This window comes from Chanodichthys erythropterus, chromosome 12 (genome assembly GCF_024489055.1).
Source record: "Chanodichthys erythropterus isolate Z2021 chromosome 12, ASM2448905v1, whole genome shotgun sequence".
Taxonomy (NCBI): domain Eukaryota; kingdom Metazoa; phylum Chordata; class Actinopteri; order Cypriniformes; family Xenocyprididae; genus Chanodichthys; species Chanodichthys erythropterus.
Window position 1 is genome coordinate 39,091,961 of NC_090232.1, and position 27,685 is coordinate 39,119,645.

General features: G+C 35.6%; 1 protein-coding gene across 2 annotated transcripts in view; it reads right to left on the reverse strand.

Moving 5' to 3' along the window:
• Positions 1-27,685, reverse strand: part of neurl1aa (neuralized E3 ubiquitin protein ligase 1Aa) — an 88,174-nt gene that overhangs the window by 40,582 nt on the left and 19,907 nt on the right. The window contains exon 1 of one of the 2 annotated variants that reach the window (XM_067404817.1): positions 4,506-4,663. The exons of the other annotated variant lie outside the window; for it this stretch is intronic. Coding sequence (XP_067260918.1) covers positions 4,506-4,539 — 34 coding nt within the window. The 5' untranslated portion in view covers positions 4,540-4,663. Of the gene's footprint in view, positions 1-4,505; positions 4,664-27,685 lie in introns of those variants that run through there. 2 annotated transcript variants of the gene reach the window in all.

Genomic DNA, 27,685 nt, shown 5'->3' on the forward strand with positions numbered 1-27,685 from the left:
GCATCTGACCTGCAGACATATGTTTCTGACACAACACGTAAACTGAGCGATGTAACCACAGCAGGGATTGTAGATAAGAGCTCTTCCTCTGTTTGCCTTACAATAATCTGTCACCACAGCGCATTGACTCCTTGTCTGCGTGTCAACCAATCACTGATAATCAATCCCAACATGCCCCATTAAAAATTCCACTCCAAACAATCTCCAGTGCTAACAGTTTCCTCATGTTGTTTGTGTGCATGGCTGTCTTACTGTGGATTCAAAAAAAATAACACAGTGGTAATTGATTCAGTAATTATAATACTTTCCGTGCTGTTATAAACAAATTAGCAGCAAATAACAGCACTGATGAATAAGAATTGGGGATGCACGAAATATCAGTACCATACTGGGGTGTGTTTCCCAAAAACAACTGTGGTCGCAAGTTCCGTCATTATTAATGGAGTTTAATAAAACTCCATTAATAACGACCAAACGCACCCCTGGTCTGTTCTTATTTGTACCAACATCTGGTTTGAATAAGTTTACATAATTATGATTTTTGGCCATTATTGGCTAGTGTTGGATTTTTAAATTGTACGTGCTCATTTATCCTATTTTTACATTTAGATTTTATGTTATGCTATAACCTAATGCTCACGTAAAGGGAATCTTTACAGATGCTAATTTAATAACAAAATCAAATGTAGCATTTAAAAAATCTCAAAATTAATATGCATTTTTTTATATTGTGCATTATAATGATGTGATGACATTTTATTTTAGTGCTTTATTTTTAGACAAAATAGTATAGAATTTCAATATGAGTATTATATATTTTAATATTATTAATATAATAGAATTCATCAGTTATCAGTACTACCAATGATTTTTATATTGTTGCATCCTTACACTGTAAAACATTATTTTCATGATTTATCACAACATTTTCTTGTCAAATCAGATAATTAGATAATTAATATGGTTCAGATAACATAATATTTTGAGTTTCTGTTGATTAAACCAATCGCCTTTAGACTGGGTAAACCCAGCCTGATCTGCCGGCGATTTGATTTCGCCTGGCAACTCAGTCTGGAAACCTGTACATTCATTTCTACTGCTTCTGTTCCACTTTTGTGGGAACCAATCACAGACTGGCTTATCCACCTTGCTCGCTATTGGCATGTATAACACGATGACGATAGAGAAGCGACGACAAGCACAACCGTCAATCCAATTCCTTTTAACCTCTCGACGATGCTGAATGACTTCTTTAGTTTAGCAAACAAATCACTCGAGTTGGTGTAAATACCACTCACTTTAATGTTTTTTTTTTTTTTTTTTTGCACAACCTGCAAAAAACGCTCGATGCCATTGCTGCTTCTGCAAACCGCTGATCAATGCTACAAACCAATACAAACTAAACCTGTCTGGAGTTTTCGCGTCGCTCTGCAAAGTACGTCACCCGGATTGTCGATCTGATTGGTTGAAGGACTATCCAATTGCGTGAATAATACTCGTTGATCACACCTCTTATGCAGTAGAAAATACATAGCAGACTCCCCAGACCAATGTTCCATTTTAAATTGAGCTTGGTCTGGTGATAGCCAGACAAAATAACCTTCATCGTATTAACTCAAATTTTTAATTTCAATGAACTCAAAATTTTAAGGCAACCAAGCAACTTACTTTTTTAAGTTAAACCAACAATTCTTACTAAGACTTACGTACTAAGAATGAATTGCACTGTTTGATATTGCCATTTATCGCACAAAATGAATTATGTAACGATATGCAAATAAAATAACGGAACAAAACGGAATAGATCAGAGAATTTACGTGCAAGTACACTGACAATTTGCATTTAACGTTCCACATGCACTCATATATGTAACAGTTTAAGGTGGAGAGTTGGGAGTTTTCATTTTAGTGACAGTGGGAAATATCTGGAACAACTGTCGTAATGTTCCATTTTTAACAGCCTTTATAAAAAAATACTACTTATTATTCATGTCTTTCCTGCTTCAGGGGCCAGGATGTGTCCCAGAGGTACATGAGAAACACCCAACAGTCTTAAACACACACATACATACATTAAGTGTCTCTATCCAGCTCAAACACTACAAACCAGACAATCTTGTTCTCAGTTCTGGATGGTTTCTGGTTTCATACAAAGATGAGTTAAAGCACTGCAATCTACTGCATCTGAGGTGAAAGATGTGTTAATACCCGGATAAGCAATTTATATCTAGTGTCAGCCTGCTGCAAGAAGTGAAAAACAAACCCTGAAATGGGAACTGGAAAGAGGAAACCAGAAAGTTATGACCAAACATGTTTTTTTTTTTTTTTTTATAAAGAAACACTAAAAACATAGTTGAAGCCTAAAGACAGTGCACTCATATTACTATGAATTGGAGAAAGTGCAACGTGCAATATGATGGAATATGTCGCATCTTCTAAATAAAAGAGCAAATCGCCAATTGGTAAAGCCATTGTGTCACTGCAGCTGTCTTTACAAGCTCTGGGTAGCGTTTCCCAAAAGCATCGTAAGCCTAAGATGATCGTAGCTCCATTGGTTTCAATGGAGCTACGATCAACTTAAGCTTACGATGCTTTTGGGAAACGCAGCCCTGGTTCTGAGACAAGTGCTTATGACTGCATCAGTGCATTGGCTGGTCCAGCCTAAAAATGCAGTCTTTTGTCATGATTTGAGTGTTTAGAAACACAATTTTGAGATAGCTGTTGTCAGATTTAATTGGCGATTTCAAATAGGAAATTTAATCATAATCTCTAGTCCCTTTTTACCTTTTTTTTTTTTTTTTTCTTGATTTGATCATTTGGAAACAAAATTTATGAAACAGTTTATGCCACATATTACCGGTGATTTCAAATAGTCAATTTAATGGTAACCTTGGTGAACAACTTTGGAGAATTTGATGTTTCCCCATTCAAAGACATGCATGACTGAAATAGCTGCCCGAGAGGTGTCTCAAAGATGGCTGTCAAGCAAAATAACTTGCCTTAAGGGACTTTGACATAGTGCATGTGCTCTAATACATTAAGCAAAAATGAAGCAGTTTGTGAGTAACCAAACTCCTTGAGTTTGGTTTGCGTCATTTCCCAATCCTGTACCCACCTCTTCTTCCCATCATTTCCTTTTGTCTTCTTAATACACTCCAAAAATAAATCTAAAGTTCAAGTTCAAGGCCCCAATCAAATGTCTGTCTTTTTAGTTTTTTCCGTACTTGTCTAAATATTTTCCTTTCAGAGCTGACTTATTTGTTTTAAAATGTACACTGTTGCACTCATATTGCTCATTGTGGGTTTGTGATGTGATTTATTTAATTATTTACTTATTTTAATTCAGAAATGTCCTTAGGAGCTTATTCAGTACATTTCGAGTGCATTTTATACTAACACCAGGTGCTACTACACATACTGGACTGTTATATCTCTAGTCCCTGTTTACCTAATTGGATGTGATATAGTGCTTTAATTAGAATTAATGATCAAGTGGGTCAGATCCACCAAGGGTTCAGATTAACTTCAAGCCAATCAGTTGCACTGAGAGCGAGAGTAAGACGGAGAGATTTACATAAACCAACTGCTCATGTCTGTTTCAGTTACAGTCACACATCCAACAAGGAAGATTATTCACCCATTCACCCTGCAGGCCAACGGAAAACATCCTGTACTATCAACTTGTGACATTTAAACCATATTGAATCAATTTATCTGGCTATCTCTCTATCTATCTCTCTATTGCTATCTATCTATCTATCTATCTATCTATCTATCTATCTATCTATCTATCTATCTATCTATCTATCTATCTATCTATCAAGCACTCACATCAAAAAAAAAAAAAAAAAAAAAAACAGATGCTAAATTGTAAGGCAAGAAATACATGTTAGAACGGCTTGCAAAAACCCATACTGTAGCAGCACAACAGCCTTAACATGAATTTCAGGGATTATCAGTAAATACACTGAGTAAACATTAACCATGCATTTTATGTAAAACCAATCAATTGATTTATTGATTTATTTGGTTCTCTTTTGAGCCAGCTGCTTTACGGGCTTGTAAATCGCCTAATAAACTGAAACGCTGTGGAAAACCCGCACTAAATCCTTCTTATTTCCAACAACAGAGGGAATCCCCACAAATTCCCTTCCCTTTCTCACGCTTTCAAGCTGGGGGAAACACGTCTGATGTCGAAAGCGCGTTCACTGACACGAGCGCCTGGACGCGGAGACGCGCTCGTATATTCGTTCCAGTGAGCGCAAAAATCTCTAGAAACCTATACAAAAACTGTCTATATTAAGTGTATGACTTATGCTCGAATGTGTTTTATGTTGCAAGTATTCCAATATGTATGTAATATTTACAGGCAGGCGTTTTCCATCTTAAATCTATCTATTCTTTACAATACAGCTGAAGCAGCGCGTGTAGGACCCTTCATCAGCAGGCAAACATTAGGAACATCATTCAGCGTTTGTATGTAGATCCTTAACGCAATTTCTCACCGTACAAGGCGTTTCGGGTTATCTGGCCTCCCATGACTCAACGCCGGGTCACTGTTTTGCGCTTGCCGCGTTTATTTCTCAAAGGTTGAGAGTGCGATAATTCCACACCGACATCATGCTGGAGGAAGATATCTCTCGGCCCCCGAAACGAGATGTAAACAGTCGGACACTCCTCCTGTCTCGGTGCTCATTGACTGAGCGCGCGGACACCAGCGCCACACTGACTCATTTACATAGAAGGCGGAGTCTACAAGCGCTTCACTGCTGGGTGTCACTCCCCTCCACTACAGACCCACGCAGACATATCACATATTCAAGAAACGCAATGTAAAAGGTATATAACCTAACACCTATTTTATAACCTAATACCCTTTCCTAATTGGAAGTATATTGTTTTGCACATTTTTCTAAATTATGCATTATACAATTCATTGTATTAATCAAATGTATTAATTTACATTTTTGTGCTTAATGCATTACTAAGTAATTCATTAATACAATTGTTTTAAAATTAATTAATAAAAATAATTTAATTACTTTTCCATTAAAAAGTAATATAAGGGATTACTCTTATAAATAAATATAAAATTGCATAAATTATTCTTGAACTGAAAAAAGTATTTAAAGGGAGAGGGTTAATTACATTAAAAACATATATTATAACATTAGACGTCAAATTTTGATGTTAAATCCACTATTGCTTTGTATAGAATTGTTCTATCTATACTGTATTTAATTATATTACATTAGAAGTAAATTACAATAAATAAATAAATAAATAAATAAATAAATAAATAAATTTATTTATTTATTTATTTATTTATTTATTGTAATTTACTTCTAATGTAATATAATTAAATACAGTATAGATAGAACAATTCTATACAAAGCAATAGTGGATTTAACATCAAAATTTGACGTCTAATGTTATAATATATGTTTTTAATGTAATTAACCCTCTCCCTTTAAATACTTTTTTCAGTTCAAGAATAATTTATGCAATTTTATATTTATTTGAAAGAATTAAAAAAGCTCTTTTTGTATTGTTCAACTGATATGGGATTTAGAATGTAAAATATATACTGTTTGGTATTGGAATTAAAAGTCCTAAAATCTAATGAAGCGTTAGCATTGAAATTCAAGAATATTTATTTAGCTATTTAGTTAGTTTTACCATATTATGCATACTGCAATGTCTAACAAATGTGCAAAAAGTAAAACTACAGTAATTACTGTGATTACCTACGGCACTCGGCCTGCGGCCTCGTGCCTAAGGCGAATCACAGCGTGCTGATATACAGCCATATCGCACGGCTACGAGTGTGATATTGTTCATTTATATATATATATATGTGCAAGAAAAAGTGTGTTCTCAGATATTTAATGAAAATGTCCCCTATAGCACTGTTGGGTGTCAGGAGGATATGCACACTTCTCTGATGTGGTTGACCAAAAACAATATTTCAAGAGGAAGTACAACTTTCAATTTGAAGTAAAGAGGAAGTGACAAAAGAGTAATGTTATGGTTTTTTTTTTTGTTTTTTTTGGGTTTTTTTTGCGAACAGCCACAAAATAATAGCTAAAGAAATAAGCTTATGGAAAACAATTTTTACAATCCCTTTTTTTGTCATGTCTTTGAGATACAGTAAACGCCAAACAAAGTCCATATGGCCAACCCATTTTACATCTCAGCAGAATGACTGAATTAAACACCCCAGAACTCTAGAGGAAGCAGCATATTCCTTTCCTCTCTGGCTTTCTGTGAATGTTGTTCTCTCTCTTCTTTGACCCTCAAGAATTATGCCCTGCTAATGCCATCTCAGGTCAATCTGCTTAATGTCACTCCACTGAACTGGGAACAGGTAGTCCTAACCCAGATTTTAACCTCTTCCACTTTAAGAAATGTTTCTTCAGCCAGTATTATTTCTGATACAGTTCAGGGGACGGTTAATTCATAACACTTTAGAATTGACATGGCAGAATTTTCATTTGGTTATATAAATCAGTTAATAAACAAAAAGACTGAGAGTTTCACTGTTTCAAGTTAATAAATAAATGTGATCAAAAAAGGGCCGGGAGGATATAAACTCAATTAAACTCATTCTCACTATTGCCTCTCTGATTACGTGGAAAACATTATCCACTAAAATCACGTTAGCAATAATATTTACTTTTTTTGCAGTCCCCTTTTTAACAATTGGAATTTTGAAGGGAACCATAACAAACCACAGGCCTTCGCTCCAGAACACCACCACTTTGATCAAAATGAAATCATCGCTTACTCCACAACGATGGGCTGATTGGTGCACTCTTGCTCACACATGGTGCACACATTTTTGGGAGCCCATGCCCGAAATGCACAACAGCTTGTGCTACTTTTGTGTTCAGGAATAGGGGATTGTCATACGGTTTTCATTAGCGCTACATGAATGATGAATCGATATCCTTTACAATACATGACAAACAGAAATTAATGGTGCTCTTACAAAGCCCTCCTTCTGAGAATTATGACAGTGCATGTTTGCCATTTAGATGTTTTGGGGTTGTTGTTATTATGAGGTAAATGTTGGAGTCATTTTGTTTTCTGTAGGCAAGACACATATATTCATAGTTCAGTTATGAAACTCATCCGAGCAGCTGATCGGTTCTTATAAAGCTGACTGCTTTGGCCACTGTTCTGTTTGTTCTATGTATTTCCGTCCCAAACTGGCTCATCTCAGTCAGCTTCATGGAAATATCCATAGCCCTCCACCTTCCCCAGCACCACCTGCTTGGATCTCAAACTGGTCTCATGGGAGAGATGTACCCATGGGCATGTTTTCGTGAGACACAAAATTACGTACTGGAGCGTATGTCTGGCTGCAGTTTCCGACAGAAACAAACGCTAGAGGCCGGTAAAACGTCAATGAGTGCTTTGGCTCGTTTTCACACACGGTTTCGACGACAACCGGGGTCGGATTATGGATTCATAAAGCCTCGTTTTGACGTCATGTCGCGACTTCAAAACACTTCTTACCGGAGTGCCCGATTTGTAAACTAACGTACTTTGGACTTTCCTGCTCTCTTTTTTTGGCCGCAACTAAGCTTGTTCGGTAGCTCAGCCGATACGGAGTTGGACTTACGACGAGTCGATTCCTTCACCGCCCGGCCTGGGTACGAATCCCGTGAAAGGCGACTGACTGGGGCAAAAAAAAAAAAAAAAGAGATCTAAACGAGCTGAAAAATGGTACACGATCGCGGATGCTTCTTACGTCACATTTGCTTTTGTTTATGCTATCGGCTAGGTTAAGGCGTAGCGTTGGTGGGACGTTATTTTAAAACTAAACGGAGCGCAAATGTCACCCTGTTATCTGCTCCGGCAAAAAAATAAAAAGGAACACACTTTTGGCGCCGCTCAGTGGACATTCCGCAGCGAAACTGCAGCGATATGTACTCACTGGTACGTATTTCGTGACTCGCGAAAACGTGCCCACGGGTACGTTTTCGTCATGCGACCAGGTTGTTAGATCTGCTAGGGGGTTTTCCCTCCTTTCCTTTTAGCATGCAGATGCTCATGTCCTATTCACTGTATTTATGTGAATGTTTCGGCAGTAGCTTCCCCTCATGCCAGCCCTGGCAAGGTAGCACATCTAGTCCGCCAAGACAAAGCTCATTCCATTCTTATCAATAACATTCTGTTTAATACCATTCTGAGAGTTGTCATGATTGAAATATAAATACAAATATATTAGGGCTATTAGTCCCGAACCGTATGGTACGAATGTCACTGTTCGGTTCATGCAGTCAGACAACGAATACAGTCAGTCACAGGCGATTAACACACCAATCCAGAAGGGGGAGTGAGTGGTAATGCAACACTGTTTGCTAACCTCCAAAACAGGAAAAAGCACAGAATAAGAACAGACTATCTAGATATGCATATAATCTCTAAAACCAGTGTTTTAATCATGGAAAGACAACAACAAAACAGCCTGAGAATAATATCTCTCATAGCATTACATTTACCTCATGCAAGTCATTTAGTGTCCACAGCATGTTAGTTCACTAGAGAAATGAACTCTAGAGAGGAGCATTTCATTAAATATATGAATACACACACACACACATATACATTATATATATATATATATATATATATATATATATATATATATATATATATATATATATATATATGTAGTATTAGATATAATGTAAATTGATCCAATGACATTAACAGAAAATAGTAAGCTGTTCAGCTATGTGGCACCACTGCAATGAGCAAAATGGCTATCTACAATTCTCACTTTATACTCTAGGTAAACAAATTTATGGTAAGTGCTTTATGTACCTATAAATATGGCTAAACACTGAAACTTGAAATGATTGGAAGCACATTGTAATTGGAGACTGGCTGAAAAAGTGTCCATGAAATACTATCCTCATTAGAACCAAGAGACAGCCGATGCAGGAACAGCACTTATGGATGACTTGACAGGCACTGCAGCTGAACCCCAGCCTGCGTTTGAGTGCTGGGGAGACAGCCAAGGCCAATTATGCTGACCTTTAGGATTCAGATCCCAAAGTGGGAATGTTCCTTTGAAGATACAACATCAATCCTGCAGTCACAGAGGAGTTTGCTGAGGCTGTATATCTGTGTGTATTGTGTTTGTGCATTCTGCATTAGGTTATCACGAGGATGCCCCCCTCTCCTTTAATTCTAGACACATATTCTCTTACATAATACACTCAGATAGATAAAATGCTTTGGAGAGGCTCTGTTAATAGAGCAATCCATTATGTTTCTCATCCTATGTCAAAATACTTCAATTAACATTTTATAATTAGACCTCATAATTACATTAATCCAGCAAACGGTCCCAACCTTGAATTATTATAATGTCATAAGTTTTATAATGCATTGTCAGTTAGTTAATTAATTGTTTAACTTAAGATAAATGGCCATTTATTATACAACAAAAACCTGTAGGCTCGTTGCACAGTTCTCTGGAAAAGGGTTTTTTGATGGCAAGGAACTTGAAATATTTAGACTAATATTTTAAGTTGACTCTTATGCTCACCAAGGCTGCATTTCTCTCTCTCTTTTTAAAATATTACCACAAAAGTTTGAATGGTATCATTGTTTTCACAAAAATTGTTGTCAACATTTATAATATTCATAAGAAATGTTTCTTGAACAGCAAATCAGCATATTAGAATGATTTCTAAAGGATCATGTGACACTATAGAAGTAATGATGCTGAAAATTCAGCTTTGATCACATGAATAAATTGCATTTTATAATATATTAAAATAGAAAACAATTATTTTAAATTGTATTAATATTTCACAATATTTCATGATATTATTATTATGTTTAGAACTAGGGATAACAATAAAATACAGTTATTAATCTCATGATTTCCAACCAGTAATTTGACCAATTCAAAGTGGTCTTTTTTTCCCTTTTTTTGTTTGTTTGTTTGTTTGAAAACCCTGCTCTGAAATACTTGATTCTGATTATATTTTTTGTATAATGACTGCTAAAAAATAACCCCAAAAGAAGCCCTTAGAGGGATAGTTCACCCAAAAATGAAAATTTGATGTTTATCTGCTTACCCTCAGCGCATCTAAGATGTAGGTGACTTTGTTTCTTCAGTAGAACACAAATGATGGTTTTTAATGCCAACCGTTGCCGTCTGTCAGTCGTATAATGCGTGCCAATGGGAACTTCGTCTTTGAGCAAAAAAAAACATGCACAGGCAAATCCAATTCTGTTCAGTTTCTCACACAAACCGATCGTTTCATGTCTTAGGACATCAATGTGTCGTCACGAGCCGCAGGGTTTAATTTGGATTTGTCTGTACATGTTTTTTTTACTCTTATAGACAAAGTTCCCATTGACATGCATTATACGACTGACAGACCGCAACGGTTGGAGTTAAAAATCATCATTTGTGTTCTACTGAAGAAACAAAGTCACCTACATCTTGGATGCCCTGGGGGTAAGCAGATAAACATCAAATTTTAATTTTTGGGTGAACTATCCCTTTAAGGGTGATACGATGTTTTAGCTTGCAATAGCTGACTATACATTACAGATTATTACACTTATTTTACCTCTATGCATTAGATTTTATTGCACACTGTGCATCAGATGGTTAGCATGGTTACTTACAAACACTTTAGGACTTATGTATACGTGTTTCATTGGAACTCAGCCATGGATACAATTGTATCTCCCTCTATGCCATATTTCTTCATAATAGATCTGATTACATAAGCACCTTTGTTTGCCTTTTTCTCCCTATATTCACCGTTGGAACACCATTTTGCATCTGTCAACAACTGCTGGCATTTACGTTGACCATACAGAGGACTTTTCCTGACATAACACTAATCATTCTCACTGTTGCTTGTCAGGATCTGACACTCAATGTTCTTTAGTTGCTGATGTTAAATAAATTAAATGTCCAGTTTGGGTGATGTGTTGAACTTTAAAAACTGCAGTGCATATGCTTCCATTATGTACATTCAAAATGTTTATTTTGATATAAAGTCGAGTGAATCATACACTCTCGAATGATACGTTTGGTCACATGACGTTGCCACCAGCGGAGTATCTCCTCCTTGTTGTTTGGTGGTAGATGAGAAAACTGCAGGCCAGAGTCAAATTTAGCTTGATAATATTGATCAAGGACAGACATTGCTGCTAGTGTCATGGTGCAGTGTAAGCTGGCGCGTATCAAGTAAACACTCCCTGTCCCCCAAAGGTGTGTGTGTCTCTCTGTGTAGTTGGTGAGTATGAGAGTGTGTGTGAACACTCTTGTTTTTACTGCCATCATCTGCTGTTCTACAGCAGCTGCAGAATAGTGGAGGTTTCCACGACAACAAGAGATCATGGTTGCACAGGGTTCAAATCCCACGTGTCAGTGATAAAGAAATAATAGGAGTGTACACATATTCAACTACATAAAATGTGAACATTTGTATTCTGTATGCAATTACATGCATTTAAAGTTAATGTTGATGTATGTTTATAACATTTAAATTTGATGTAAATCAGTTTTAGCCAGCCATTATGATGGCAGTCTGCTGAAAAAGGCTTGGTACGTTCAGCTAGTGACTGGTATACAGTGCATTTTGGAAAAAGAAAAGGGAAAAAAAAACTGTTCGATCATTTGCTGATCTTAGCTGGTCTCCCAAATTTAGAGGGCACTTGATAGCTGGTTAGACAGATGAAATCCAACATGGGATTTTGGACTGTGTTGATCATTGCGGATTTTGAAATCATCTGCCAGAACTGGACCAGTTAACCAATCTTGGATTTTACAAATTGAACATTGTCTGTATATCAAAGAATACCTTGGTATTACCATCATGGTGTTGCAATACCAAAAAAATCATTATATTGTGAACAAAAACCATAGTAATAGGTGTAAATGAAGTCCAATACGGCAAGAGTAGCAAAAATGATTCTCTCTTTTCTACTGAGTCACTGCAGTAACTAAATATGGAGGCAGCTGCAGAGAGAAGCTGAGGAGGGTCTATAGACACACACACGCACACACACACACACACACTCATAAAGTCTCTAAACAAAAAGACCATTCAAATACAGATCTCTTGTACAGCAGCATACCATGTGCAAAATATTACAAAGAAACATTAGATGCGCTCATTATTACAGACATGTGCAGGGAGAGAGAGAAGTAAACAGCTCAATATCGTGCTTCCATTACAAAAATAACTGTGGTGGAACCATGGTATTTGATGGCAATAAAAATATGAATGATTAATATTCAAATGTTATGGTTTTACTCTTTACATTCCATGATAGTACTATGAAATGTTGGCCTACTTGTCAAAAAAGCAGTATTATCATGGTAACATAATAGTCACGCCTATGAATACTGCAAAAAGTCAATTAAATATTTCATTGCTGAAATTTAATTTTGCATTTTTAGCTGAAAGCATATTGTTTTGTTTTTGATCACAAAAGATCTCAGAAAAAGTCTGATGCAATAATTTGTGGACCCCCTGCTGAATACCCCTGTTTGAAACTCTCTTTAGCGTGTTCATTAATTTCATACATAATGTCTTATAATATCAGAGTACATCCTTGGATTTAATAAAATTGGAGAGAGTTGTGAGCTCATAGTGGACCAATGAGAGGAGATGAAAGTCAAGTGGTAAAAGGATCTGTCATTGAGGTTTAATAATACACACACACAGAGAGAGAGAGAGAGAGAGAAAGAGAGAGAGAGAGAGAGAGAGAGAGAGAGAGAGAGAGAGAGAGAGAGAGAACAGGATTATATCTAAGAAGGATTATAGTTGTCTGACACTTAAATGTAAGATATTTTAGAGGAGGAGGGTTCATTGTTATTAAAACTTGTGAAGTATAGATCATAATAAATATTTGCTGAAATGATAGATAGATAGATAGATAGATAGATAGATAGATAGATAGATAGATAGATAGATAGATAGATAGATAGATAGATAGATAGATAGATAGATAGATAGATAGATAGATAGATAGATTAGATAGAGATATTTTTTGGTCTAGTAGCCTATTAATTCAAGCCCTACATTCTGTGGTCCATATGGTATTACTTGCAAAAGTCATGAGTATTGTGGAAATGACTGATCTGATCATTACAAGCTGTTTATTATTCATTATATTAGTGTTAATCCACTCCAGCTGTTCCATATTTTCATACATTGTGTTGAGTTCAGTTTGACTCTTCATCAGTCTAGGGCTGTGTTTATCATTGCGGTTTTTGAAATCATTTGCCAGAACTGGACCAGATAACCAAGATGAGCACATTCAGATTTGTTTTCTATGTAGCAGTCTTCTGATTTCAGTTTGTGTGGTTAGCAATATAGTGCAACACAAAATCATGCAAAGTTTTCACTTTGAATTTTACAATGCAGTTATATAGTGGTCTTATCTCACATCTAACCACACAGATGTTGTATCAGTTTACTGGGCTGCATATGTTTCAGGTTTTTAGTTAAAGGGTTAGTTCAACCAAAGTGAAAATGATCCCATGATTTACTCACCCTCAAGCCATCCAAGGTGTATATGACTATCTTCATGAACACAATCGGAGATATATTTAAAAATATCTTGGCTCTTCCGAGCTTTATAATAGTAGTGAAGGGGGGGCCAGATTTTGAAGCCCCAAAAAATCACCCATCCATTATACAAACAATCCATACGGCACCAAGGCCTTCTGAAGAGAAGCGATGTGTTTTTTTTAAATAAAAATATCCACATTTAAAACTTTATAAATTCAAATAACTAGCTTCCAGCAGACAAACGTACGCGTACTGCGCAAGTCAACTTGCACCAAATGAGTAACCCCTGATGCAATGTAGGAGTATCATAAGCTTAGACGCCTCTCGTAGTTTAAACAAATAGGGCTGTGCAACAAACTCAAGCTCCTCTTATCTTATAACAAAATCCTCTAACATTTCTCTTTAAAAATTCTCGTTTTAGACTTATAATTTGTGACCGGTGTTTTGTTTTGCTCTATCCTCTGTGCTTTCGCGTTTGTCATGCATTGTGTCAGAGGTTACTCTTCCGCTGCAAATCAATGCGTATGCATAAAAATACCCCAGTATGTTTGCAGATATTTAGGAAACATGCTAAGTTCACCTACTTGTTCCTCAGAAAAGCAATGCTACAGCCAGATATTCTACTTTGAAAATGTGCGTTACGTGTCGGAATGTCTGTCTTTGTTTTGGTATGTGCGAAACCGTGTGCTGCCAGTTTATCCAATAGTGTGTCAACATCACAGGTTGGCAGTTGGCGGAAAACACAGCGTATTGCAACCATGGAAACCAACAAACAAACTGGGAATCACAGTTTGGGTTGTACTTGATGTAAAAAGCCTCTGAATCCATCTACTGTAAATATCTCTATGAACAACAGCATATTAAAACAGATAAATCAACTCATCAGCGTACAGTGTTTAAGTCTCCTCAGCTTTCATTGTCAAATGCGCTCACTATTGTTGCTGGCAACCCCTGTCTTTGAATGAGGGGGCGGGCCAAACAATATTTTGAATTTGGACTGCAGTACCTATTTTGACCACTGGGTGTCATTCCTACATAGAGCCCCTTTAATAAAGTTTTAAATATGGATATTTTTTCTTACAAAAACCCTTCGCTTCAATTCAGAAGATCTTTATTAACCCCCTGAAGCCATATGGATTACTTTTATGATTGATGGCTTTAAAATCTGCCCCCACCCCACAACCATTATAAACCTTGGAGGACTAAGGATACTTTTAAATATATCTCCGATTGTGTTCATCTGAAAGAAGATAGCCATATACACCTAGGATGGCTTGAGGGTGAGTAAATTATGGGCTAATTTTCATTTTTGGGTGAACTATTGCTTTAAGCGTTTTTGGCTTGAACACAATGATCAGTTCCAACCTGAGATCAGTATAGTGAAAGGTAGCAGTGTGGATAACTGAAGCATCCAAATCCACTCAAAGGTTTGGTGTTAATAATATTTTAAAATATTTTTGAAATAAAGTTTCTTATGCTCACTAAGACAAAAATACAGTAAAAACAGTAATATTGTGAAGTATTACAATTTAAAATAACTCGTTTCTATTTTAATATATTGTAAAATGTAATTTATTCTTGTGATACTAAAGATGAATTTTCAGCATCATTACTCCAGTCTTCAGTGTCACATGATCCTTCAAAAATCATGCTGATTTGCTGCTTAAGAAATATTTCTATGGTAAACTTGGTTAACTAGTTTCATTCAAGTAAAAAGTATTTTTAACATCACTGAACCAATACATTAATTTATACCAACAAAAGTAACTTTTATGTGTTAAACCAGGTAGAAATAGCTCAAAGCATTCTTGCTGAATAAATGTATTAATTTCTTCAAACTTTTCAACTTTGGACCTCTCTGTAAATGCTTTACTCTAAAATAGAAAGTTAAACATTGAACAACCATCAACAAAACAATTGTAGCCATGGACATTTAGCACAAACATAGGCTTTAATGCATATCACTATCTTTGTGTACTAGTGACTGAAGCATACAAAGAGCTGAAAGAAGCAAAGAAAGAAAGTCTGCTTCTCTTTAAAAACTCTCTGGCGTCAAGCAGATTTGAGCGTTTGACTAATATCTAACTGTGAGTCGGTGGTAAAGCATGTCCAATGAGGTGAAGCCACAAGTATTAGCTCTAATACACTCTGTGGCTTCAGGATTACATTTGGGCCAATCCGTCACTGAACTCTGGCTGTAAACCACGGTGGAAGAAGCTCAACTGTCGAACTTACACACCACAACAGATTTGATCACAAACCCCAGATTCCCTCAAGACCATGTGCATACAAGAAAACTGTTACATATTTAAAAATATGGTCAGGGCCTGACAGTCTATATGAAACATATGCCAAATGCTGCTCTCATAACTCAATATCAATTGTGTCGGTCACAGTTCTGGCCTGGAAAGCCTGACTCTGTTTAAGGTAAGTTTTCTTACTCTCAGAGTTGTTGAAAGGACAATGAGTCAGAACATTTATATTCTGAGACTTTTAAAATCAAGAATTGTAGGTTTTCTGAGGACAGAGATATACTGAAACGGACACAAAACGTTTTAAGTGGACCACAAAAGCTACAAAACTGATTTGGTTTATTTATTCTGTTTTGGTTAGTTTGATGTGAAGTGTTTGTATTAGAAATGCACCAATGTTTCAGCCAACAATTGGTATCGGCTGATAAAAGCTATTATTATAGGCCATCGGCCGATTGTTTCAAAACTGCCGATAATCATGGCCGATTATATCCTGTCAATCAAAAGGGTGCGGAAAAATGTGTTCAGACTGCAACTCAAACATACTGTGAATAAAATCTGTCTTGTGTTGAATTTTAATGCATTAACAGTTTAAAAAGAGTGACGTTAAAGCAGGCTCTTTTTGACCCTGTGAATCACCTGTAGTTCAAGCCAGGGTTGCCAGGTCTGCGTGTTTTTTGTTTTTGTTTTTTTTGCTACATCAAATATTATTTGTCAATAATCACAAAAGGCTTTGTGCTTTGTTACTTCTGATAAGAATAAAAGTGTCAGTTTTCAAAGTCTGTCCATTTTATCATGAAATTCAAACAATAAATGGCGTTTTGACGCTCTTAAATATGACGCGTCAGATCGCTGTAAAGCCTTGTTTACACCACGTTACGGCTGCGACGCGGCTACCGGAGCTGATACGCGGCCTCTGTAGTCAATGCTCTTGTTTAGACCAGCCGCGCCGCGGTGCGTTTGAGAAGCGTCCCAGAAGCGGCTCACCGTGCCGCTTCGCTAAAGATATTTTTGACGGACGCCACGTCCAAGACGCGCAGCTCAAATACAAAATAAAGTCAAAATAATCACCCTGAGTAAACTCCTGCCCATATTTCACATCAGTAGGTGGCCAGAAACTGACGACAAGAAATTCGAAGTTGAAAAACTTGAAATTTCTTTGTTTTTGTTGTCCATAATTGGAATTTTAAGTGTGTTAACTTCATCTGTATGGCTACAGCAAAATAAAATATGGCATAGCAATAAACACAATAAAACCGGACAAAATATAACCATTTAGCCATTAAAAACACGAAAAAATCAATGAAAAAAACATCAGACATGCAAATCTCGTGGTCTCGGGAATCCAGCCGCTTCGCTTCCGAAATGCTTCTGGTGTGAGTTGACACCGCTCAGAGAAAGGAACAAAACCTTGCCGGAGCCGTAATGCAACGCACACGCGTGCAGTGTAAACGAGGCTTAAAGGTGCCCTAGAACTTTTTTAAAAAAAGATGTAATATAAGTCTAAGGTGTCCCCTGAATGTGTCTGTGAAGTTTCAGCTCAAAATACCCCATAGATTTTTTTTTATTCATTTTTTTTAACTGCCAATTTTGGGGCATAATTTGAAATGAGCCGATTCAGGGTGTGTGGCCCTTTAAATCTGGTGCTCCACGCTCCAAGAGCTCACGCTTGCCTTAAACAACATAAAAAAAGTTCAAACAGCTAATATAACCCTCAAAATGGATCTTTACAAAGTGTTCGTCATGCAGCATGTCTAATCGCGTAAGTACAGTGTTTATTTTGATGTTTACATTTAATTCTGAATGAGTTTGAGGCTATGCTCCGTGGCTAACGGCTAATGCTACACTGTTGGAGAGATTTATAAAGAATGAAGTTGTGTTTATGCATTATACAGACTGCAAGTGTTTAAAAATGAAAATAGCGATGGCTCTTGTCTCCGTGAATACAGTAAGAAACGATGGTAACTTTAACCACATTTAACAGTACATTAGCAACATGCTAACAAAACATTTAGAAAGACAATTCAGAAATATCACTAAAAATATCATGTCATCATGGATCATGTCAGTTATTATTGCTCCATCTGCCATTTTTCGCTATTGTCATTGCTTGCTTTCCTAGTCTGATGATTCAGCTGTGCACAGATCCAGACATTACTGGCTGCCCTTGTCTATGCCAACATGGGCTGGCATATGCAAATATTGGGGCCGTACATATTAATGATCCCGCCTGTTACGTAACAGTCGGTGTTATGTTGAGATTCGCCTGTTCTTCGGAGGTCTTTTAAACAAATGAGATTTATATAAGAAGGAGGAAACAATGGAGTTTGAGACTCACTGTATGTCATTTCCATGTACTGAACTCTTGTTATTCAACTATGCCGAGGTAAATTAAATGTTTTAATCTAGGGCACCTTTAACGCCTCAGTTCAGGCGGCAGTGCGGAGCGCGAGTCTTTTCTTCCTCTTCACTACAAGTTATATCTCGAAAAACATGCATGAACATCAAAGGTATGTTGAAAGATATAGTACAACTTACTGGAATATATCATGTCTCATGTAAGCACTTTATTTGTGTTTCAACCGCGGAAAGACGTCAATAAAACAGCTTGTGAACAATGTCACATCATGTCACATTTACCTCAGGAATGTTTTCCATTGTTCACAGTTTCTTATCTATCTATCTATCTATCTATCTATCTATCTATCTATCTATCTATCTATCTATCTATCTATCTATCTATCTATCTATCTATCTATCTATCTATCTATCTATCTATCTATCTATCTATCTATCTATCTATCTATCTATCTATCTATCTATCTATCTATCTATCTATCTATCTATCTAACTAGAGATGAGCTTATTTACTTTTAATTATATGTTTGTGTAAATTTGCCATGAAGAAAACAAGTGCTTTGTGAAAGCTACATTATTATGTGATTCTAAGTTTTATACAAACATTTAAGTTTTTATTTGAGTGTAATTATTATATCTGAAAATAAACAGCAGCTGAATGTTATACCTCTTTTGTTAAAGGGTTAGTTCACCCACAAATGAAAATTCTGTCATTTATTACTCACCCTCATGCAGTTCCACACCCGTAAGACCTTCGTTCATCTTCAGAACACAAATTCAGATATTTTAGTTGAAATCCGATGGCTCAGTGAGGCCTCCATAGGGAGCAATGTCACTTCCTCTCTCAAGATCCATAAAGGTACTAAAAACATATTTAAATCGGTTCATGTGAACACAGTGGTTCAATATTAATATTATAAAGCGACGAGAATATTTTTGGACTTATTTACTGATTCACTGTGCTCTGATGCTTCCTGAAGCATTGTTTTGAAATCGGCCATCAATAAATAAGTCGTTATTTTGCTATTTTTGGCGCTCCAAAAATACTCTCATCGCTTTATAATATTAAGGTAGAACCACTGTACTCACATGAACCGATTTAAATATGTTTTTAGTACCTTTATGGATCTTGAGAGAGGAAGTGACATTGCTCCCTATGGAGGCCTCACTGAGCAATTGGATTTCAATAAAAATATCTTAATTTGTGTTCCGAAGATGAACAAAGGTCTTAAGAGTGTGAAACGGCATGAGGTTGAGTAATAAATGACAGAATTTTCATTTTTGGGTGAACTAACCCTTTAATTGTAACCTCTAATATTGTAGTGTACCAAATGAGAGGGTTCTCTGTATAGTTTGCAACATTATTATATGCCAGAAATAGCTGGTGATGGCTAGAGGTGTTGCAAATATGGCCGCAGAGTGAACATACTTTCCATAAATGGACTTTGTTTACATGATTTTTTTTTTTTTTAAATACAGTTAATGTCTCCATGTAAACAACAAAAATGTGAATTTGTGAAAAAGGTGACGTCATGCGCATGCGTATGTTCAATCTATAGGCGTTTAGTGTTTCTTTACAAAGTGACATCGGCAACTACTGGCCTGGCAGAAGAATGCAGCGTTTTTAGCCGTTTTCGTGGCTCCGTGTGAATAGGGATCCTTTTGACAACATTATCATCTGTGCGCAGAAAACACAAGGGAAAAATGTTTCCGTTTTTAAGACATCATTGTCTTGTGAATGTATAAGTCTATTGAAGATCTTTACAAGAATTGGTGTACAAGTTTTTGTGACTTGTTTATGAGTGTTTGTGTTGGGACCTGTCCATGCCTTTCAACAGGCCGTGTCAGGTATCATATTGTTTTCCGCTCTGAGAAAATTCTTTATTGTTCTCTAGATCTTCAGTTCACACCTAAGGGGGCATTCTCATTACATTAAACACCAGGACCTGTAGCAACCATAGACATGACGTACATCAGTAGACTTAATTATCTAGAGATAAATCTCCCTTACTGAGGGGAATACGGGATCTAATAGCTTTTGCCTGGAAGACACTTTGGAGCGCAGTAGGAACTGAACCAGACAAGGCAGGAGAGGTGATAAGCTGACAGTAGGAGTCACCCATAGGGCTCCAGGATCAGATTGCAGGCAGTGCTGTTAATTGGAGGTGATGAAGGACAAGACAGATCCTGAAGGGTGAAGTGTTGACCTCTAGCTGAGCTCTTAAGGGGACATTTCATGGAAAACCAGATTTTATTTGCTCTTTTGAATTTGAAAAATGTAGTCCATGTAGACATACTCTAACATTCATGATACTCAGACAACCTATTTTAATATTATTATTAATATTATGGTAATAGTAGTTAAATATATAGGTACATAATAATAATATACCTTATATTATTTGGGTTGTTAGGTTATTATATGGTAATTATGGCAATAGTCATTTATTATTATTATTATTAGATATTGTTGTATTGTGATACGGGCTGCTATGAATATTGCTATTATTGCTATTTTTGAAGCTTTATTTTTATGACTGAGCCCATGTGATGGGCAAAAAGTGTGGTGATAATTTGTGGAGTGGTTAGAAATGGACCCTGGAAGTCAAAGCCGCTTTCTGTTTCTCTCATGTGTACCTCTGACAGATGGCAAGTGGGATAAAAACTCTGCAAATAAAAGTGTAATCCCGTACTCACATGGGTTGACACTCACTCACCAGATTATGCTATCAGAGAGAGAGACAGAGAGAGAGGGAGGGAGAGGATGTGGAGAATGAAAGGAGAGTGTAAATGGTAAAGGTGAAGCAGGGATGGGTAAGGGTGGTGTGTTTTCCTCTTGGCTTCTAAAGGAAACTGAGAGAAGGGGATTGAGAGTGGATAAAGATCACAGAGAGATGAAAGGACAAATGGCTATTATAATAAATAATGATAATATCATTATTGTTATTATTGCCATTATTATTATTGTTATTATTATTATTTTGAGAATTTTAATTTTATAGTCTATGATCTTAATAATATTAATAATAAATCTTACTGTTGTTATTTTTTTAATAGCCATCTTTAAATAGCTGTCTTTAAAAAAAACAAAAAACTCTTCACTGTAAAAAAAATGATATGATCAATAAGGCATGACAGCATATGTTTTTACTAGTGCTGTCAATTCAATTAAGCGCAATTAATCACATAAAAGTTTGCGATTAATCGTTTGCAAAATAAAAGTCTGTTACGTAATATATGTGTATAATAATTGTGTATTTATAAATACATGCACATACATGTATATATTTAAGAAAAAAATTATATTTATATAATATATATATATATATATATATATATATATACATGTAATATAAAATATATATGTGTATATTTATTTATACATTTCTTAAATGTATACATGTATGTGCATGTATTTATATATACATAATTATTATACACAGAACACACACATATATTACGTAAACACAGACTTTACACAGACACAGACGCAATTAATCATTGCGCAGCCCTAAATAATACACACATATATACATACAGACTTTTATGTTAGATGTGATTAATCGCGATTAATCAATTTGACACTAGTTTTTATATTACTTTAACTCATCAAAATAAGTTCAACCTTTTAATGTTATACAACATTAAACTATCTAATTAACTAAAGTCAGTTTAATATAATTTACGTTAAAATTACTTATAAAGCTAATGTAACGGTATGTGACCACAGGTGGAAGGAAGCAGGATTTCAAAAGAACTCAAAGGTTTAATAATAACTCAAGAAGGCAGGTAAACACCCAAAATACAACAGTGACAGGACAAAGAGTGAACAAGCCAAGGAGTACTTATACAGGAACTAATGAGGGAACTATTGAGATAAACAAGACACACCTGAAACAAGGACACTAATCAAATGAGTAACCAAGGCAACAAACTAAAGGCGGGAAACTGAGCAAAGGAGAACATGTGACAAACATGGTGCAAAAACAGACAGACATGTGACCGAAGTTGAAAAAATTTAAGGCAGCAACTTTTGTTTTTTTACAGTGTTTAAGCTGCCTATCCTAGTGAAAAAATGTACTAAAATTATTATTATTTAAAAAATTTGAAATACATATTTACGTGCTAAGTAAAAATACCCTGCAATATACTTTTGGTATTCTAAACGGTATATAAAGTCTGCTAAATTGGAACAACTAATTTTGTACTTAATGCACTTTAATTGTGTGGAAGTAGTGCTGAGGTCCAACTAAACATATACTTATAAGTATATTTGATTGTGCTAAAGTGGAAATTTTGCAAGTATACTTTAGGTACCCTTTAAATATCTTGCATTTAAAGACTGATATTATACAAAGATCATACAATCCTAATTAATAGTGACAGAATAAAATGGTGTTTAGCTCTTAATTGTATGTGCAACATTGACAGAGTATTTTTAGTCTCTTTCACACTGGTAAGAATAAAACCCCGGTGGTATCGCCGGCGTGACTGCTGACGCGAGGGAGTTAAAACACATTTTAGGCATACTATTAAGAAATGTGCATTGTGCATTAAAAAAATACTATATAAAGTATATTTACAATTTTATTTTAACTTTTAAGTGATGTGTCAATAAATATGTTAATGGATTAGAAGTATACTTAGTATGAAATAAATGTATTTTAAATACATTTTGGAATAGGTTTTTTACTAGGATATGGAAACATTATTTTTAAGAGATCATAGACTAGAAAATGTAAATTCTCATAATAATTAAAATCATTATATATTTATTATTAATATTATGTCTTAAAAATATACTGTTTCCATAGGCAGCTAGAACAGCATGGCTGTGTATAATGTTAAAGTAGGCAAAACTTACATACACCACTTGCTTATGGGAATTGATTGTGTAACGCAAGCTTCTATATAGTTTTACCTTGAAGAATACTTCAGCAAAGACACCATTTAAAATGCCTCTGGTGATAAAAATCGCTTATATTAAAATATCACAGTACACGGGCCAGTGCTCTGATTGTGTAATATCGCAGGACCTGAGCTCCGCAGCCCAACTGCTTGTATTTTTATCAGCTTATACATCTACAGCATCCAGTACTAAGAGATTAGTCAACACGGCATCTATAGGTCAAAACACAAGCACACATGCCAGGGCCCACGCAGAGCAGTCTAGGCCCGAGGGCCGGGATGTGGAGGTGGATAAAGACAGAGATGAGGAGGAAAAGAGAGAATACTGGTTCTTTGGATAATGTCCCACAACATGGCAGTTATATTACTAAAGGCTCAAAATCTGCAGCAGGTTTTTCGGTTCTGCAACATATAGACACAACAAATAGTGTCATTGTGGCCAAGAACCACCTACACAACAAACAATGCAGTCCTATTTATCTTCAAAATAACATTTGAATATGAATTGCATGGGGCTTTCCATGAATAGGGAAAAAAGAAAATCTAGTTTTTCCCTTTTTTTCAACAAATGTTCAGTGAAAAGAAGTTCATAACCTTCTGAACATATTGACTGTCAATCTCATGCGATCAAACTAAATATTGTACAGCATATGTTCTTACATTTTCAGTTTATTTGAGCTTTAGCATTTTTTGCAACCCTGTTACCTTTATTTTTTCAACATATATAATTTATCATATTATTTATTAGTATTTATATCAATCATTAAATAATAAAAAAAAAAACGAATAAAACCCTGTATGTCATTTTGTAATTTTCTAGTGCTAAACATCACAAATAAATAGACCAATTTATTAAATTAAAAATATATTTTTAAGAAATGTCGAAAGATTTTATTTTGTGTGTCATTGTTGTATGATTTAAATTCAATATACAATTACATTTAGCACATGCTTTCATCCAAAGAGGAACAAAAGCATTATAGTAATTTGTGATAAAATAATACAGACCTCTGAAGTTGGATGGACTAAAAGCACCAATTTTGAGGGGTTAATTTGATGTTTTGTACCCTATTCATAAAAAGTGCTGCATTACTCTGGGAAAAAAAATACTGACAGGCACAACCAAGCAGAACATATTATTACTTTTAAACAGCATAGTTATGTGGTAGAGATTTCAATTGCTTGTTGTTATTTCTCATTGGGTCTGTGGACACTGTGTACTTTAACTCTAAAGCACTGAAACAGTGATTTATTGTGCCCTGTAGTGTCAACGAGCAATGTTTGCTGTGCAGCCTTTTTTCAACATTCTTTGCATAAATATGCATGAAAAGAACGGTTCCAAATCTGACAAAGTGATTTTTCATTGCCGGAAAGCCAGTGTGGTCTAGGAGGGAAAAAAATCATTTGTTTCTGCATCTGGTTCTTGGTCTGTTTGGACTCCACCTGTGACGTGGTGGGGGAAACCCCAACAGGGAGTTTCAGCAGGGGGCCGAACGCCTGACTGATCATGCATGGGTTATAAAGCTCTGAAATGCATTAAAATGTAGACAAATCCCCCCAACTAAACTTACAGAGAATCCCTTTCAACTCTAAAGAGAAACTTGGCAAGAAACGCTCAACAACAGGCAAGCTCCAAGTCTGGTCTTACTTAACTATGAAAATACACATCCAAATAGAGTGAAACGATTTAAAGGGATAGTTCACCAAAAATGAACATCATTTACTCAGCCTCATGTAGTTTCAAACCATTTACATTTCTTTTTCTGTAAAACACAAAACAATATATTTTGAAAATATCTCAGTATGTCTTTTTTTTTTTTTTTTATTCTGAACAATACTGTTTGTTTGTTTTATTGACAAAATATCTGGCAACACTGTACAAGAAGATTCTATTTGTTAACATTAGTTAACATGAACCAACAAATCAAAAATACAGTTACTTATTTTAATCTCAGCATTTATTAAGACATTATTAAAGGGTTAGTTCACCCAAAAATTCTGTCATTAATTACACACAATATCTCGTGATGGCCGATTTCAAAACACTGCTTCTGAGCTTTACGAATCTTTTGTTTCGAATTAGTGATTCGGATCTCCAATCAAACGCTAAACTGATGACATCACGTAACTTTGGGGCTCCGAACCACTGATTCGATTCGTAAAGCTCTGAAGCAGCATTTTGAAATCGGCCATCACAAGATATTGTTGAAAAGTCATTATTATTATTTTTTTTTTTTTCACAAAAAGTATTCTCGTCACTTTATAATATTGAGGCAGAACCACTGTACTGAACTGATTTAAATATGTTTTATGGATCTTCAGAGGTTCAATGGCTTTGCTCTCAATAGAGGCCTCACTGAGCCATCGAATTTCATCAACAATATCTTAAATTTTGTTCTGAAGATGAACAAAGGTCTTACGGGTGTGGAACGACTTGAGGGTAATAAATAAATGACTTTTTTTTTTCATTTTTGGGTGAAATAACCCTTTAAGATCAAAAGTTGTCTCTTTTAATTTTTGGGTGAACTATCCCTTTAAGGCTTTGTTCAGAATAGCATATTTCCATACTACTCATACATCTGCCCTATGTAGCATAGTATATTTCTGTCATGGAATAAACATGCATGTAATTAAGTCACATGACAATGATGTAGCAAACTACTGTTTGTAACATTTATTAAAAGAAATCTTATAAGAAATATGCAACTAAATACAACTTAAGACTCACTTGTTTGCCATGGCGTATCCCTCTTGTTGATAATTTTTAATATTATTGTTTTTTTTATTATTATTGTTAATGTATGTATTATTATTGTTATTGTTAATATTGTATTAATTTGTTTTTATACTGAGATGTTGTAAAGCACATTGGTCAACATGTGTTGTTTTAATAGTGCTATACAAATAAAATTGATATTGACATTGAAATAGTCAGCTTTAAGTTATGTAACTTATTTATCTTAACTCATAAAGACCTGTTCACACCAAGGACGATAACTATAACAGTAAAGTTTTAAAAATTGTTCTATATTTAAAAGAATAGCAGTCCACACCATAATGATAATGGCATAGAGAAATGTTTCAGAATGATTTTTTTTCCAGCTGATGAATGATAAAAAAAAAAACATTGACAGCCAGTCAAAATTAGAAAGATATTAAAAGCCCACTGAAGTGTCTTGGAACGTGTAGCATTATTCAATGTTTTGACGTAATTTCAACTGAAACAGGAAGACAGGGCGGGACACATCGAACAGCTCCGTCCCTTTTTTAAAAATAGCCAATAGTGTTTGGTTTATCAGCTCGGCCAGAGAATTGATCTCGGTAAAGCTTTAGTTTCCTTCTAATCTCTAAACGTTTCTCCTTCTAATCTTCTCTATTGCATTAAAACACAGCGGTCTGTGCAGAATTCAAATACGTTTTGTGGTCTGTGCCGACTCATGCCTATGATCTGCTCTGTGCTCTCGTGTCTCTGGACTGGAGCAGACTGTGTTCTTTATTCACTTCAAAAGAGAGCATATTTACACTGTCTGAATCGTTCCCTATCCCACTATGTGCCATTCACCATATAGAAACTAGTAAATGTGTGAATAAATGACCGATTTCAGCCACAGCTTCAGGGTCTGTTTATAGTATAAAAGGGGTGGGACTTCAGATTCTAGAGAGCATTTGATTGGACAGAAGAAGTGCGATGTGATGTCATGAAAATCTGTGATCCATTTTAGAGGAAGTGAGAGACTGTAAGTTTTGAATGCTTATATCTCCTAAATGCAAATTTTGTCATTGTTTTGGAACACACCAGCTTATTCATAACATTAAGGCTAACATATTCATACTAAAAGCTAAAAAAAAATTAAATTTCGATTTCAGGGGGGATTTAAAGAGTGTGAGCATTTAAAACTGTATGCTTATAATAAACAGAACAATATCATGGCTTGGTATGAAGCCAATATGGGTATTGTTATTGTTATCTTTATATATATGATTCTTGGTGTGAACAGGCCTTAAAGGGATAGTTCACCCAAAAATGAAAATTTGATGTTTATCTGCTTACCCCCAGTGCATCCAAGATGTAGATGACTTTTTTTCTTCAGTCGAACGCAAATTATGATTTTTAACTGCAACCGCTGCCGTCTGTCAGTCAAATAATAGCAGTGATTGGGAACTTCAACTATAACAGTAAATAAAACTTGCTTAGACAAATCAAAATTAAAACCTGCGGCTCGTGACGGCACATTGATGTCCTAAGACACGAAACGATCGGTTTGTGCGAGAAACCGAACAGTATTTATATAATTTTTTACCTCTAATACACCACTATGTCCAACTTCGTTCAGCTTCCGGCTAGTGAGGTCTGATCGCGCTCTGACAACGGAAGTGATGTCTTGCGCTCATTGAAGTATATGGGCGAGACATCACTTCCGTCTTCAGAACGCGTTTTTTGACCTCACTAACAGGAAGCTGAACGAAGTTGGACATAGTGGTGTACTAGAGGTAAAAATTATATAAATAATGTTCGGTTTCTTGCACAAACCGATCGTTTCGTGTCTTAGGACATCAATGTGTCGTCACGAGCCGCAGGTTTTAATTTTGATTTGTCTA